At 29.5% G+C, this 17,381-nt stretch overlaps 1 protein-coding gene across 1 annotated transcript; it reads left to right on the top strand.

Moving 5' to 3' along the window:
* The first annotated feature begins 11,622 nt into the window (after positions 1–11,622).
* Positions 11,623–15,174, top strand: LOC107164259 (Cyclic-AMP response element binding protein A). Its single transcript, XM_015512014.2, has 7 exons — positions 11,623–12,153; positions 12,320–12,497; positions 13,146–13,507; positions 13,570–13,771; positions 13,843–14,014; positions 14,088–14,350; positions 14,413–15,174. Exons 1-7 carry the CDS (start codon positions 12,025–12,027, stop codon positions 14,766–14,768), a joined length of 1,662 nt encoding a protein of 553 aa, XP_015367500.2. The 5' UTR covers positions 11,623–12,024; the 3' UTR covers positions 14,769–15,174.
* Positions 15,175–17,381: the final 2,207 nt, after the last annotated feature.

Here is a 17,381-nt window from a genome sequence, read left to right as displayed (position 1 = left end):
CACGTAAATTCATGATATTTTAATTAAATGGTATCATTTGAAAATCAAAAGTTGATAGTAGTTTCATCAATATAATATATAAGGGTGAAAAAAATTAAAAAATTATACGGTTTTATAAAAACATAAACCTAATACCTAAAGAGTGAGAAAACAAAATGGTGCGCTACATACTTGCTTAACTATAGCTAAAACTAATAAATGTCTAATATTCCTTTCTGTAAAGTGACAAAATGAATGTGCATTTTCTGTTGAATTCGCGATTTTTATTACATTATAGTATTATACGATTGATTTTTAATTGTATTAAATACTAATATTTATATCAATGATTCCACATAATATGGACTATGGTACGTATAAATTGCGGAAAAAAATTCCAGGAAAAAAAGTATAACAAACATAGACAATTTTATATACGCCATACGGATACGGATTACGGGTACTCAAATCCAAAAATAGTAGGTACAATAGGTACATAATATAGTCATATAATAATAATAATAGATAAAAGTATATACCAAACATATTTTTACATATTTTTACAATAGCGGTTGAAAAATAAAAGAAATACATACCTAGTAACAATTTTTTTTATAATCATACAAATTTTGAATTTTGACAACATACGTAGAAATTACGAAAATTCAAAATTCCCAAATTATTTGAGGCTAGAAATTTATAAAAAAATTTCTTTTTAAATCTAAGATTTGAAAATTTTTAATAATATATAATATATCCTAGACATAAAACCGACCCTGCTCAGAATCGTTTTTCGTATACAATGATACATCATTGGATTCAAATTTAATTCCATCCATTACAGTAACCCACTTATAACCTACTGTACAGTAGAGCGACATCCACGACTTACCCGCTTTTTTTACTGTAACTTGTAAGTTTTCTTCTTTTTGCTGGTTGAATTGTGCCTAAATTGTACTGCCTTATTTTGGTACCATCTACAGCAATTTCTAATCTCATTTTTTTTATTAGAGTCCAAATAGATGGATGGTTATGACCTACCAGATTGGAGAACCTATGATTCCATCCCTCAGTTGTTTGTTAGTTCTATGTTCATCATTCAACATTGCCTCGTGGACATTCCAGACACTGAGGAAACTTTAGTTGAATTTTTTTAAATTTTATTATGTTTATCGGACAATTCGTACAATTCAACATATTTTTCATCCAGGTACAGATTTTGCTCTGCACACTTCTCAACTAATGTTCTAAATACTATTTTATATGTTTCAGATGTTTTTCTTTCTAATAGGCGATAAATTGCATCTATAAATACACCATCTACTGATCTACTGATGTACTTCTACTCTTATGAGTTATGACATACAATTGTAAAAATAATTTTGGTGCTAGTGAAAAATTACCATCTAAATGTCAAGTACTGGATTTTGATAAATTGTTCATACCTTCTACTGTCCCAAAAATCAAAATCCTTTCTTCAGAATTAATACCACTGTCAAAAATTGAAACATTTTGATACTCAGGATGACCTGTTGGCTGTTGAGTGTTGTGCACTACTCATTAGTCATTTGTTTTAAAAGTAAAGAACTGAGTAGGTACTACAATAATTTTAATTACTAATAATAATTAATACAATTTAGGTACCTACCGTCAATGACCAAATTGTCAAGACTAGTTGGTTCATCTGGATTTAATACAGAACGTTAATTTCTCAATGTTCTTTTAACATGGTCTTCCACTGGCATCTTTGCTGGAATCTTTGCAGTGTTACCGTCCAACTTAGACATTTCTACCGCATAAACTTCAAGTGGCTTAGATAAACCCGTTTTCGTTCGTTCCTTCATCGCACACAAAGCTTTTTGCACCTTTATTACGCTGTCATCATCTTTAACATGGCTACGGCCTGTCTTTACTTCTGGGTTTTCTTTTTTGAGATCGGTATATAATTCTTCGGTACATTTAGTAGAACACCTCTAAATTATATTTAATTTGCCAATATACTTTACAGCATAAATATAACCTTTTTGTAAACAAAATTTGTTAAAACAAAAGTTTAAAATATAAAACAAATTTATAACTAGATAAAATATTAGGACGTGTAGGTACTATGAACTATCTCAACAACTAAGTAATGGAGTACTGTATGAAGTGTCAATATTACTCAGCTGGTTAATATATATAAATATTAAATTATATTGGTAAAACCGAACATTTTAAATTAAATTAAATGTCAAAAGGCTTATCAATAATCGGGTAATAAAAATGCAATTTATTGACAGGTGGTCTATAAATGACGAACGTATCCATTATCCTAATATCAAACCCCCTATATAAAGTATAAACTTGAGCAACGAAGAAGAAACTCATATGATTTCAATAGAACGAAGAACAACGATGATAATTCAGTTTATATATAATATTTATATTATCTATATACCGGGTGATTCTTTTATCTAAAATTATTCTTTAAATAACAAAATGTTTGTCCACTACTCCACTACTACGGTTGTCTAAACTTTAAATACCTATAACTCATTAACTATTAGCCCTATTCAGAATATGAAATTAAAACTCTATACTGTCATTTAAAAATTAAAAACTTAAAAAATTATAAGGATAAAAGCCATAAAATGGTATAACGGTATATAAGTGTTCACATTTATATTTATATTTCTGGGAGTTTTTCCTTGGTGTGTTTATTTTTTTGGGATTTTTTCCGCCTACTGGTACGTATATAAATCATAGTACTAGTGTACTACACACAGATACAATTAATGCCGCATAGGTATTCAGATTTCAGACCTTTTACAACAGGTAAGCAATTCTGACAGACAATAAACATTTAAAAACGCAACATACGGAACTAGGTCATATTCTATAATATTATTCAAAAAAATTCGTGATTGGAATCTAAGTCGTGAATAATTGGAACAATGAAAAAAAATGTACGGGTAGATATTAATACAAAATAATAAAAATTTCTGAACAGTTCATATAGTTATAGTACTTACATATATCTACATATTATGCTATATGTATTTAATATATACTTCGTTTTGTATGCATAGAAATATAACTTATAATGTTGCATAATATGGTACATCATTTTACAGTTGAGTAACGCAAAACTTGATGCGTTAGAAATTTTAGAATTGTTAGTTTTAGAGATAGATTGTTGCCAAATAATTTTTATTTTGTATTAAAAGTTATGTATTATATTATATTATGTTATATAATATTTTGTATTTTCGGACTTTAAGTCAAACTTTTTCAAAACGGACTTTTTGATCGATTATCGACAGTGAGTGGTGAGGTATTCTACAACATGACAACTGGCAACTTATGTATTTTGTTATAATTAAATGTTTGTTATAAAATGAAATACAAATAAATTTTTTTTTTTATTACGGCCTTCCTAATGTTTTTAAATGTATAAATTGGTCCGTCAACTACAATAAAAGGTTGAATATATATATATATATATATATATTAGTATTGTTAGTTATTATACTTATAGGATATAAGTGGAGATGACAGTAGCTTACTCATTTTTTTTTTTTTTAAGATGGAGGATATACATTTTTGACTTTTCTCAGATTATGTGTTATATTTTATATATATTACCTATATTCATGACTTTATCATACATTTTATATGACAAGAATAAGCCAGAGGTTAGGTGACACTCTCGTCCAACCGTTTGCACTCCCCTGGAGATATAGCCGATATTATTGTGTTGGCCGTTGGGCACGGAAATAATAACTGTTCGGCGTTCGCTGTTCATAATTCATATTATATCGTTAGTTGTTAATTAAAATCCACTTTTATATGTTATTATATTTTTAAATTTTGTAAATATTGTAAGGTTACACTGATTACAATTGTAATATTAATAGTAGTATAATAGCTGCTATTATTGCATATTATTATAGCATAGGAAGTCAATAGTTATATATTTATATTTATTATAGGGTTCCTGGTATGTTAATCTCTCGATTTATAAATTAAGAGGACGTGATACCCGCATGTGTTGTCTTCGTCTTACAAGTGCGTAACATAGCAGAAACAGTTTCGCGCGGGAAAGAACCGAGAAAACTATTAGTTATAAGTGTTATAACTAAGAAACCAAATTTTCACAACAATAAGAGGAGAATTTTAACAGCGTTTTTATTTTCTTGATAAGACCAGTACATCAAAAGTTATTGAAGTTTGGAAAACTTCAAAATATTAGATTTTTAAAAGTATTACAACATTTATAACTATTTTATTATTAAAGATATCAAACAAATAAAAACATTGGGTTAACTTTTAGTGCTTCTACTAAGAGAACAGACCGAGTGGTTCTATCCAGCGCTAAACAGTAAACAGTTTTTAAAATGTTACGCACTTGTGAGACGGAGACAACATAATATAGGCGGGTATTACGTCCTAGCTACCTAAAGAACTCTATAAAAGCATATCAACACATTTTACAAAAATTTACAATAAATATCTAAAATTCATAATGTTTTTTACTTTTTTATATGTAGGTACTTGACCCATAAATGGCGATTTACCTATTTGATCAGCGTAGGGCAAACACTTTTTTTTGAGGCAATATCCTTAAGCCTTTAGCCTTTAGGAATGGACGGATTTGTGATGAATGTTAAGAAAAACAAAAAAATGTAAAATAAATATTGCAGGTAACGGTTTTTTTGTGTGTAAGAACAATTATTTATTGTAAAATATAAATTAAAATTCATATTTTATGTATACCTTAATTTTTTCATTCTTGTTTTGCTTCAAGTCAATTATTTTTTCAGCACATCGCATTTGGTGATAGCAGTTGTTTTTTATTTTTGTTATTTTATGCTATACATTATACTACGTATAAAAATGACAACATATTATACTTGCTAACTAGGCATATACTAATATAATAGTATACAATTAGATTTGATCGTGTATGAGTTTTACAGATATTTACAATAATTGTTTACATTGTATATAACTGCTGGGTCATTATTAATTACAGGGCAATATATTGTTGTCTTAAAGTTAATGGTCAAATAAAATAAAATTTTTTTGGCGAATGAAAAATACCTATACTTAAACAGGGGCTTAATCTGATGTAGGTAGATAGGTATCTAATTTAATTAACACGATCGAAATACTAAATTACTAAATGATAAATACTGCAATGACAGTTTGCACACGGTTATGAAATAATTCAAAATAGTCGTACTTTACTCATTTGGTTTTTCAATTTGGTATATAACATTATACATATAATTTACGTTTACAGTGGTCAGTGACAGTGTGTTGCTGTTTAGACATTACTGTATTATAGCTATTATTTTTTTTATAGGTGGTGGATGGTGCACTTACCTATTTGTGACTAGATTTAACTGTGCAAACAAGCCTACATAAATTAAATACTCATCAGTGTTTTTTATGTTAAAACGTAAAACCTTAATACTACAGAGGCGATTTGTATGTATTTTACTTAGTGGTGCAAGACAATATATAGTCATATATACATCCACTCACCTCCCCTCCCCCCCTATATCATAGAAATTACAAATTAATATTTTTTTATAAGTTTATAATTTATAATTATAAGGCCCTTATATTCTTAACTAGACGCTTTCAACAGTTTCAGCCACGATTATCATTTATCAAATGTCATTGATTAGGTACTTTATTACTTTTTTCATTTATTGAACATTAAAATTAAACATTGCGATCAGCATATGCTCAACCAAGACCACCCACCCTCCTTGGTTGGTGGTACAGTGCACTAAAACAGTATACTCAAACCGCCTCTGCCTTAATATTAAGTTATAATTTATGTATCAGTCATCGCCCATCCGCCATCAAGTAACCGATAAGTAGGTTTAAGACGTATAACTACAGGTACCTAGATGGAGTAGATAAATAATACGTACCCAAATACCTATTTACTTACGCCTTATCCATATACACGGCTTATGGTGGTACCTATCTATTATTATAGTACATCAATTATTGAAAACGAATTAATAATAAATTATAGTATTTTAAATTTTAAAAACATTTATTATCTAATAGTACTAATATTTATCCAGGAATTAATCATTATTAATTTTGGTTTTACACGGTTTAATAGATCTATTCATTATTTTTGTTTAACTACCTATGTTATGTGCTACCTTCTTATAAGTACCTATTGGCTATTCCAATGTTTACCTATTGACGTATGTATACTGTATAGGTATTGTGTAATAATATTTACAGATATTATTAACCATATTGGTTGATATAACTACCTACTTTAATAGTTTTGGTAAATCAACAAAAACCTTTTTATTTTGTTTTGTAATATATCTAATACGTTATTCCAATATTTTCATGACTCTTGCAGATAGTCTCGTTAGTCGTAGGAATGTAAAAGTATAGATATAATATAGGTATAGTTATACATGGCCATTGGCCAATGGTAGTTATAATATTATATATACTTATAACTTATAAGATATCTGTTACTCGTTTAGTGTTATATATCTACATTTAATATGACTGTAGTGATGAGTGTACCTACATATTATTTGAACTGTATTATCCCATGTATTGTAATAATTAGTGATTACATACTTTTTTTAAATTTTATTTTTAGAAATTTATTGTCTAATTATCTAAACTTTACATTTTTATACGCATTAAATTTGTATATTGGTGATATTACGTGATTAGTGGCATAAATAGGGATTTGGTTTGGGGGATTATATGTTTTTAGCAAAATCTGTAAGCCTCATACAGCAGTAACATACACCACCAAATATAAAATTTTAGAAGTAAAATAAAAGTTTTAGGGGGGGATCTGTCCTCTCACCCTCTTAATTACGCCCCTATATGTGATGTATACGTGATAATTTATCTGTTGATTTAAATGGCATGCTTACTACGTACTATGCAGTGCGTAGATAATAGCTGATATAATAGATAAGTGGACTGTGGAGAGAAACTATACTGTCGGCTTATACCCCCATACGGGCTTTTACTTATAATAAAATGTATACTAGATATAATATGTTTGTTTACCAATTTGAGTAATATCTATTATCTAATTTACCTTTCATATAATACTATTAATTATGTTTGTTTCAGTTTTCTTTGACTTTATTCAAAATATTTTTAAAAAAAATACATCTTACTTCTAATCAACATTCACTAATATAGAACCAATAGTATTCTCATATTCATAAAAAAAAGAAGTGATAACTTACACGAAAAAAGTAATTTAAGAAATTGCAGTAGTTACCTTGCATCCGTCTTACTGTAGTTGTAGTCTATGTAGTCTACATCATTGTAAAAAATTTGAAAAGATAATGTTATTGTAATATAATATGTTATAAATATAGCATAATAAGTAATAATTAATCGGTCTGTTATGATATTATCTGCATAATATTATATTGAAAAAAAATAAAAGGTCAATATTTAATAAGATATAAATTAATTATTTTGTATTTCCGAGTTGTACATATCAGTATGTAATTATAGTCTCTTATCCAGTTATCCCACAATCGACACAATCCTTGTATCTAATATTATTGATTTTATTCTATTATTTCTATAATTTACTATAAAATTAATGTTACATAATATAGGTAATAATTTAATAAATATATACATAATATAATATAATCATGCCTAAAAGTCAATAGGTGTATGTTTAAATTTAGGTACTACCCTGGTGCATTCAATGTTTAAATACATCTATGCATGTTTTCGCTTTGACAAAAAATGTAATAAATTAGTATTTATTAAAATGTTTAATTAAGAAACTTAATTAATATGTAATGATTTAATACTTATAAATCATAATAGCATGCATATTGCATAAACATAATATATAACTATAAACATTATAGTTTATACGCATATTGGATGTACCTATAACAGTGAAAAATAATTGTTGGGTGCCTTGGTGCCTACATGGCTTTTCTTGAATATACTTAGTTATAGTAGGTATTACTGTATTAGTAATAAATTCGTATAAATTACAAATTAATGTGTTTTCAGTTTTGGTAGTGCATATTTGCAATTTCTATGAAAATGAAATATGATATAGGTAAGTAATTAACATTAAGTACCGAGTTATTAATAGGTATAGCCGTATTAAAGGTACCTAATACCTACAGCATGTACACCCTATTCACTAAAGTATACACTAATTAATCTATCATTTATAGACTTATAGTTAATAATAATAAAATAAAAAGCCTTCTGTAATATTTGTAATGAAACTAAAATGACTATAGGTATGGGTTGCAGCGTACTGAAGAAGCGCCAATAAAATATAACATGTGTATAATATGAGTACATAATATATCATTATTAGGGCTGGGATTTATATGTAATAAAAAACCAAAAAGATGTACATATAAATGTAATTAAAATTGCCAAAATATGTAGTATAAAAAAAAAAAATATGTACATTTTAAAAATATGTAAAAATTTTAAATTAAAATACAATTCTAAATAATTTTTGAATAATTCAATTTATTGTTTTTTATGTCTAATTAATTTAATTTAAAAAATATAATAATTTGTGGTAAAAAATTAAAAAATATGTTTTTAAATTGAAATACAATTGATGTTTAATCAATTTAAAGTGAAACAATGACAAACTATAATATATTGTTTTAGATTTTCAAAATTAAATGTACGTTAGGTGAAGATATTTTCATAACCACGCGAATACGCGAACTGATTGTCTGAATGTCTGATAGCAGATAGGTACTGTTGTAAATTCGTAAATATATTTTGTCAAATAATTGTTGAACATCAAGTATAATCATTAAGGTATGGTTATCGAACAGAAACAGATAAGATAAACTACCTAAAATCAAGTTATTAATATTTATTTTAACCTACTTATTTCCTATACATTATTATACACTTAAAATTTTCCGAGTACCATTATCAAAATACAAATGTAAAATATTATTAAACCACCGAAATTGCCAAAATTTACGAAATATGTAAAAAAAAAACGAGAATTTTACAAAGTGTGTAAAAATATGTCTTATTTTATTGCAAATTACGTGAAACGAATTTATCATTTGCAATAATTAATTTATCATGTTTTACTAAAAATATGTATTTACATACAAATCACAGCCCTTATCATTATATTAATATAGGCGTTCATCATAGGCTATAGCCTTATATTTATGAATATAATCATGCCTTATAGACTATTTATATTTTACCGTCAATGTTGGAAAAAGTTGAGTTTTGTATTGTTTTCTTGTCCTATGGTGGACCAGAAATCATAATATTATATAGCGTGTCAGAGTAAGTAGGTATAAGTTTAGCAGTCTTGGGTAGTATTCCAAATAATTTTAAATACTTTTCTCAAATAACTAATAAGTAGAGTATATTTTTAAAAAGTACCTATTTTATAAAAAAAACTATTTTTTATTTACAATAGTAATTGTTTTCTTTGTTTTTTTAGAATATTTTTACATTATCATACACATTTTAATCGAGTTTAAACAACTTAAATTATATTATACTTAGAATCACCTTACGCACTCATAATCATTGTAATTTCAGCTTATATGATGCTTATTGTAAATATTATTACAGATGGTGTATTTTCTAATAAATGTTAAAAAACCAATTTTTCTGAAGAAAAGAATTATTGGCCTAAGTATTTTAACCTATATAAACGGGGTGATACAAAAAAAAATATTTTCATTAATTAATTTAATAACGTTTTTAAACGACACTATAATAGCATGTGTTTTTCATTTTATATTTCGGAGCAAAATATTTTTTCAGATAATTTCAATACCATATAATTTTTTTAAATATTAATTCTGCATAATAAGTTAATACTTTTCAGAAAATTAGTACTTATACTTATCATTAAAAGAATAATCATGTAGGTATTATGCATACATCGGTGGCAGTATTGTACTAAACTACTAAACAGTTCCCACTCGTTCCCGGTATATAAAAGAAAAAAAAAGGTATTATGCATACATTTAAAAACTGCATTTTACTGTAAAATGTTTACAGTATCTATGTGGTATTTATCCGTCTACGGATTACATGGTTTTTAAGAGGTTGCAACAATATAGTATATTTTCATCTATTTTAGATTCTCAGAGTAACAATGAATGCATTGATTTTAGTTTTTTTTTCGTGTCTAAAAACTCCGTTTCTAATACAATAAAACTGGGTCCATCAACTTCGATGGAAGTTTCTGGTAGCAAATTGGATCTTGTTGCTACTTTAAGGAGGGTTAAAATTGAAAATTTTCAATAATTTTTTAAATAATTAGGAGAAAAAATACTAATATTTCCTTAACTACATTTTATTATAATTGTTATTGGTTTCCACCGTTAACTAGAACACTTTTATTTATTTTAGTTTAGTTATAAAATTATCCATTCAGTCAAAAAGCTTAAAAATTTCAAACAAGGTTCCGAATACATTTTTTTTAAGGTATTCATAAGTATTTATGATTTTTTTTACAAGCATTTAAGTTTTAAAATTAAAATGTTGATAACATTTTAAAGATTACTAACATTTGCAAATTATTTTTTAGTTAAAAATATATGAAATGTTCAATATTCTTAGCTAAAGATTGAAAATTAAATGTAAGGCTTCTCATTAGTATACCTATTGTTCATACTACAAAATATGCGATGCTTTTTGCACAAATGAAATTAAGTTTCAATCTATTAGCAAGTTGCATGAAGCATGATTATTTATTATAGGTACTAACAGAAATAAAAATACTTGTTTGACATATCGTTTCCACTCAGAATCGTTTTCCGTATATTTAAAGATATATCATTGTAATCTTATATATTTTGTATCAATTAATTCAAATTTAATTCATCCGCATTACAGTCTACAGATTGCTCTGTGATTACAGTGACCTAAGCACTTCATTATTCTACACCTACTAACCTAACTCACGTGTCTATACCTTTATTAAATTTATTTTGTATCATTGTATCTATTTTAAATACTAAAAATAGTTTAAAACATTAAATTAACGCAGATTGTTTATAAGTTGTGATTCTTAGAATCCAAGGGAATAGGAATAAACGTTTATATAATATAATTATAATATGATGCTGATGCATCAACAAATTCCGTGCCAATGTGCCATACTGCCATATGCCTATTATATGGCATATTATAATATTTTACGCATATTATGTACCTACTACCTATAATAGAGTATTAGCTGACTATTAGAGTCATGACGTATAGATAATAATATAATGGTTGTACAATAATTAATTTTTTTAAACAAACTTCGTTATTATCATTTATCATGATGGATAGCTGGTATGCGTATCAATATTGTGTCTGCGCGTAATTCGCTATCGGTTATTATTTGATATTAATACCTGTACTATTTTGACTTGGAATTTTCCTTCGTGCGAGATTAGTCATGGGCGCGGCAGCGGCCGTTAAAGCCGGGCGCCGGGCGGTGATTTAGCGCCGTCTGCCGCGGTAGCACTGCGCGCCCAACCGGCGGCCCATCCCTTTTCCCGTCCGCCAATCGACGGCGTCCGAACGGCGGCGAGCAGGTAAACAAGATTGCGTTTTTTAATGTACGTAACGCAGGCCCCGCACGCCGCAGCCGCTCGACCGCAGTCCGCACTCTGCTGTAGTGCAGTAGCAGTACTGTTGGTGAGGCGCTTGCCGACGTTCAATCGTCGTTCGATTATTATTATTATTATTATTTTCTGCATACGTCACATATTTTTACTCACGCCGCCGTCGTACGGCTACGACTTAACCCCGCGATAATATCGATATATCGAGTCGCAGTATTGTTATTAATTATAATTGTTGTTGTTGTGATCTTTCCGAGCGTGTCCTTATACAGTGCAATATACCGTATGTCGCTGGCAGTTTAATTAGTAACGTTTGTGTGATGGGTTCGGGGACTACGCTAGATGTGCAGTGCGTACCGGCGAACATTTGATTGAACTATTCGGTTCGACCGCAATATCTATTCTGTTCCGATCGAAACGCTACGTGACAACCATGTCGGCCGACGGCAAGTGCCCGTTGAGCATCGTGGACATGCTGCTCAACGACACGTCCACGCTGGACGTCTTCGACAAGCCGACAATGGACGTCTTCGACAAACCGGCCACGGACGACGACGCTGAAGTAAGTCGGTACCGCCGTACGGACATTTTTGTTTGTTTTACGATTCTGTCGCGTTTCACCCGCCGACCGACCGTACTCCTCGCCCGTGTGCGGTCGGTGGGCGGTGTCCAAAGTGGAATCGACTGTAGTCTGATCTGGATTTATTTTTATTTTTGTACAACCCTAGAGAGCCATGAATTGGGACCTAGGCAATGACAATTTCCTCGACTCTCTGCTGAAAATGGAAAACTTAAACGACTCGACGCCGTTCGAGTTCTTGTCCAGCAATGATGACTTCATGTCGAGCGCGGCCACCACTCCGAGGTCCTACGACAACGCAGAGAGCAGTTCGTGCTCAGACAGCGGTACGCCTCTTAAACACTTCCTGTTGCCCGATCATTCCCACTTCCCCAGATTGTGTATGTGTCCAAGCATCACGACATACATGTTTATCCCTATTGCACAGATGATTATGTGGTCAACAATATGGTCTTCTATTACCCACCCACAGATTTCCTTCATAAGTTGACAGTTTTTATGGCACATTTGTATTGTTTATAGGTCAAATGTTCGTAAGACAAATGTAACATATGCTGTATTTAAATTCCTTATGTTAAGTTTATACTGTCTTTTTTTCTTACATTTTCAACCTTTTTAGTGTGTTACACATTTAAAAAAAAATTACTTAGGTAAACCTACCTGAATATATATTAATTGGAAAAAGTGGTAGTTCAATGTAGGTACCTAACTAGTAACCGAAATTAATTATATAAATAATTAGCAAAACTAAATTCATTGTTAGATTTGTATTTGAGATGGGTCATTCTGTGAAAACATTCATGTCTATTTCTGGGTCTATTATATTCATAAATTTATAATTGTTTTATTTCTTGATTAAATAATCAATTAAACATTTTTATTATTACCTAATTACACAATAATATGATCCAACATTTTAAAGAAAATTGATTAGGTACATATAGTATATTTCTGATAAAAGTAAATATGTATAGGACTTTCATCTGTGGATAGTATGCCATTCAATCCAATATCAGAATCTTCTAAGTCTGATGATGCTGTGACTAAAATGGACTTTACATATGATTCTTTCGTCAAAGAAGAAATAATTGATATTGATGATGAAGAAGAAATTGATGATGACACAAAACAAGAAGATAATGAAGACACTAACTATACAGATAATCATATTTTAGAAGAAAAACCTACTATTATTCAACAACCACAGTTATTGAAAACTACACCTCGAACAGTAGTTATATCACCAAAACAGTCTAAAGGGCCGATTGCTATTTCTAAAAATTTGTCAAAACCTGTTTTTATACCAATAAATTTATCTAATGTCAAAACAATTAAGGTAAGAAGGATTTATTGGTTTTAACTAAATTTGAAGATTCATTATTTAAATACATTATGTAGGTGGTTAATCAGAATGGTAAAACAATCAACGCTGATTCATTCAGACGATTACAGTCCATAAACAATGGAAGAAGAATATTTGTGAGGAATAATGGTTCAATGGTCTCAAAATCTATGCCTGCTTTAAAACAGACCAAAGTTGTTATGTCTGACTGCACAAGTGATGAGTCTGATTCTATGTATCCACGGCTTCATTTATCAAGTAAGTTAATCAATTCAAGCAGGATATCGATAATTGTCTATAATTGTTTTATATTTTATTTTAACTAATAGATGAAGAAAGAAAATTAATGGAGAAGGAAGGAATTAAATTGCCATCACATTATCCCCTAACAAAACACGAAGAAAGAGATTTAAAGCGAATTCGCCGTAAAATAAGAAACAAAATATCTGCACAAGATTCAAGAAAACGAAAGAAGGAATATGTTGACGGTCTTGAAGAAAGGTAAGAAAATAATGAAAGCTAATAAATTTGATCTAATTTTATAGATTTAATAAAAATAAATGTTATATTTTAGAGTGAAACAATGCTCTGATGAAAATAGCCAGCTTATTAAAAATGTATGCACACTTCAGACTGAAAATGAACGATTGAAAGCTGCTTTAAAACGTTTACAAAATGCTATCGCCCCAGGTGGTACAACAGCACAACCTGCCACGTGTCTGTTGGTTCTTATGATGTCATTAGCGTTAATAGCAGCACCTAATTTGAGGCCTACAGTAACAGACGAAAAAGACGTCATGTCTATAGAAGGTCAGGAGTCCAATACAGCTGTTCCAGGTTTGTGATTTTTGTAATAAGTTAAAATATTGTATTTAAACCGTATATTTTGCAATTTTCAGGTCGATCGAGAAACTTGTTATTCTCTAAGTCAGGATCACCTCTGAGCACCACCAATTTGAAAGACATGCTAAACATGGTAGCAAATGGATCATCAGCTGATAAACAAAGTGATACCATTATGGCTGAACTTGGCGAGCTATTGGATTTTAATAATTTAGCCCGCAATAAAGATCATGATTACTCCAGAACATCTATGGAAGATTATTATATCCCCGAGTCTGATGATGGTTGGACCAAAGCTACAAAACGGTCTGCTCCATCTGAGTGGATTGATAAGTTAATAACACCAGTGGTTAAGAGTAAACGAGATACAGAACGTGTGATTCTTTTGTCTAGTGATGAAGAATCTTATTAAAAGATTGTATTGGTGAGCGCAACAAGAGTTCTTTACTATATGTCACTTCTGTGCCACGAGTAACATGATTGCTCTCTAGTGGCATATCAATATCTCGATTCCATTTTTATTTTGTTTCTCTGAAGGTATAATTTATCTTAAGGCTCTTCTGTAAACCATACTATTAGAAAATTTTATTTATAAACCAAAAAATTGCTTTTTAACTATTATCGTTTGAGATTTAATTATTATATATTTAGTACTAGGGTTATCAACTAGGTAATGGGACACATAAACAATACTAGTTAATTTTATTATTTTAAGGAATGTGATTTTAAATGTTGGTTTGTGTAATTTTTTTTTTTAAGTATATTGTATTATCTTTTGTTGCGTGAATCAAATTTGAATTTTATGAATTATTTATGAATTTGAGAATTTTTATTCATAATTTTACACAGATTATAAATCATTTCCTCTGTTTTTATTATATCATTGTTTTATGAAAGTAAATTCTTAATCAAACTATCAATAAAAAATTAAAAAAAAAATCACACAAAGTATTTACTATATAACATATTAGATACTAAGGTATAATCTTTAATTTAAAGTAACGGTTTATAACTTTTAGTTATAAAAATCACACAAAGTATTTACTATATAACATATTAGATACTAAGGTATAATATTTAATTTAAAGTAATGGTTTATAACTTTTAGTTATAATAAGGATGGATGTATCATTTGATGAAGTATCCGTAATATATGTTTATAATTAACAGTACAGTTTAAACTTATACAAGTGATAATTAGTAACTGATCTGTTATGAAAAATGTAAATTACAATTCAAAGAATGATTTATATAGACACTTCATAAATGCACTATCTACAAATATATGTTATACATAATAGTATCTCAATCCTCAGTAAGGTGTCATTGAAATTTTCATTTTAGGGATAAATATAGTGAACTTTTCTGTTCTTTTTCTGGCATTTTGCCTGATTTTGATATTAGTGATCCCAGACAAACGTCTTGTTAATCTCGGCCATTCTATTTCTATTAAAACAACGCTGTAGTGTTTGATGCTACTTACTGCTTGATAAAAATAATTTTCAATTCTAATTTAACTGAATGTTGAACCTATGAAAAGAAAGACATTTCACTGTGAACAAGACATTGTTGTATGCAGTCAAACTGGTTCAATCGTAGTTTGTAACCACCACAATCATTTCATTCAGGAACTAATACGCGTATATTATGCCGAAGGTTATGCTACAGTGTAAAACCTTTCTAATTTAGTTCGAAATTTGAAAGCGCTGCGAACTTTGTATACGTAAACGTTCCATTTACCTGGTGTCTACGTACTATATTTGATCTTCGAGAATTTCAAGTGTTCCGGATAATATTTGACTCACGATTTTTACACGCGTCATGACGTCATCAGTTTTCACGGCGTGCAGTGGTGGGCGGTCAGACAATATGATTCAAATACGCGCAGCATAATTCAATATGTTCCACATTTATGCATTAAACCGTAATAATATTCACATTAGACGAGATTATTTAATTTGGGAATATCTTATATACAGACAGTACGTTTTTATTAAATATACATGTATAGGTACCTCACTGAGTCGTGATGGATAAATGATAGTAACTACAAAAATGCAAATTTATGGAATAGAAATTAATGTATGCTTTGGTCGGGTCAATTGACGTTCTATAATTTGTAGATAAATATCTATCGTTGATCTATATTTTGGAGTGTAAAAATATTTTCTATTAGGTTACCTATCTATAGTTAAAAAAAAAAAAAATGCGTATGATAGTAATAATTATTGTAGACGATATCTATTTATCTTGTATTGTTATAGCTTTAATTACATAAGTGACATAACATTATTGATTCACATGCGTTTCAGTGACAAATTTTTATGGTGATAGACATCAGTTTTGACTTTTGATTCGTGTATTTGTGTTTATTATATATAGGTACACACAAATGAACGTATTCACGTTTTTGTTCAAATGGAAATTAGAACGGTGGCTCATACTTGGAATACAATCATTCAGATAATATCGAATTTCGAAAATTCGCTTATGGTGGTAGTTGACGCACGCCGACAAAATCTTAGTTTGGTACAATATTGTTATTATTTACTCTTAAGCGGTCTCAATTTATCTGCCATTATTAGCATTTTTATCATAATCTCGGCGACCACAGTAAATTATTATTACTATTTATTGTACGCGACTTACATTATTTCGATAAATAACTAACTAATAAAAGTAATTAAAAAAAAAAAAAAAAAAAAAAATGTATTTAAACCTCCACCGTCCCTCTCGCCAAAGTCACCCGTTGGAATCGACGTTCGTTGTTCGATCGTGTTCAATTCGGGCGTGCGGGTAGGCCGTGGCGGCGGGATATTATACCGTTATGGGAATGCAATATTCGTGATTTTTTTTTTTTGTTTTTTAATTCAGTTCGACCGGTCTCCTCCGTGTCGCGCGTTGGCCAATTACCCCGAACCGGTTTACACGGCGACTGCACAGACTTCGTAGGTCGAGTGATCTCCGATGCTGACGCCGCGTATACCTATATAGAAAGCCCGAGCCATTCGCTGGCTCCTGGAAC

This window comes from Diuraphis noxia, unplaced genomic scaffold (assembly GCF_037042655.1).
Source record: "Diuraphis noxia isolate RWA-SAM2 unplaced genomic scaffold, SU_Dnox_SAM2 contig0005, whole genome shotgun sequence".
Taxonomy (NCBI): Eukaryota; Metazoa; Arthropoda; class Insecta; order Hemiptera; family Aphididae; genus Diuraphis; species Diuraphis noxia.
Note: the sequence above shows the minus strand (reverse complement) of the source record. Positions and strands in the feature narration are given on the sequence as shown.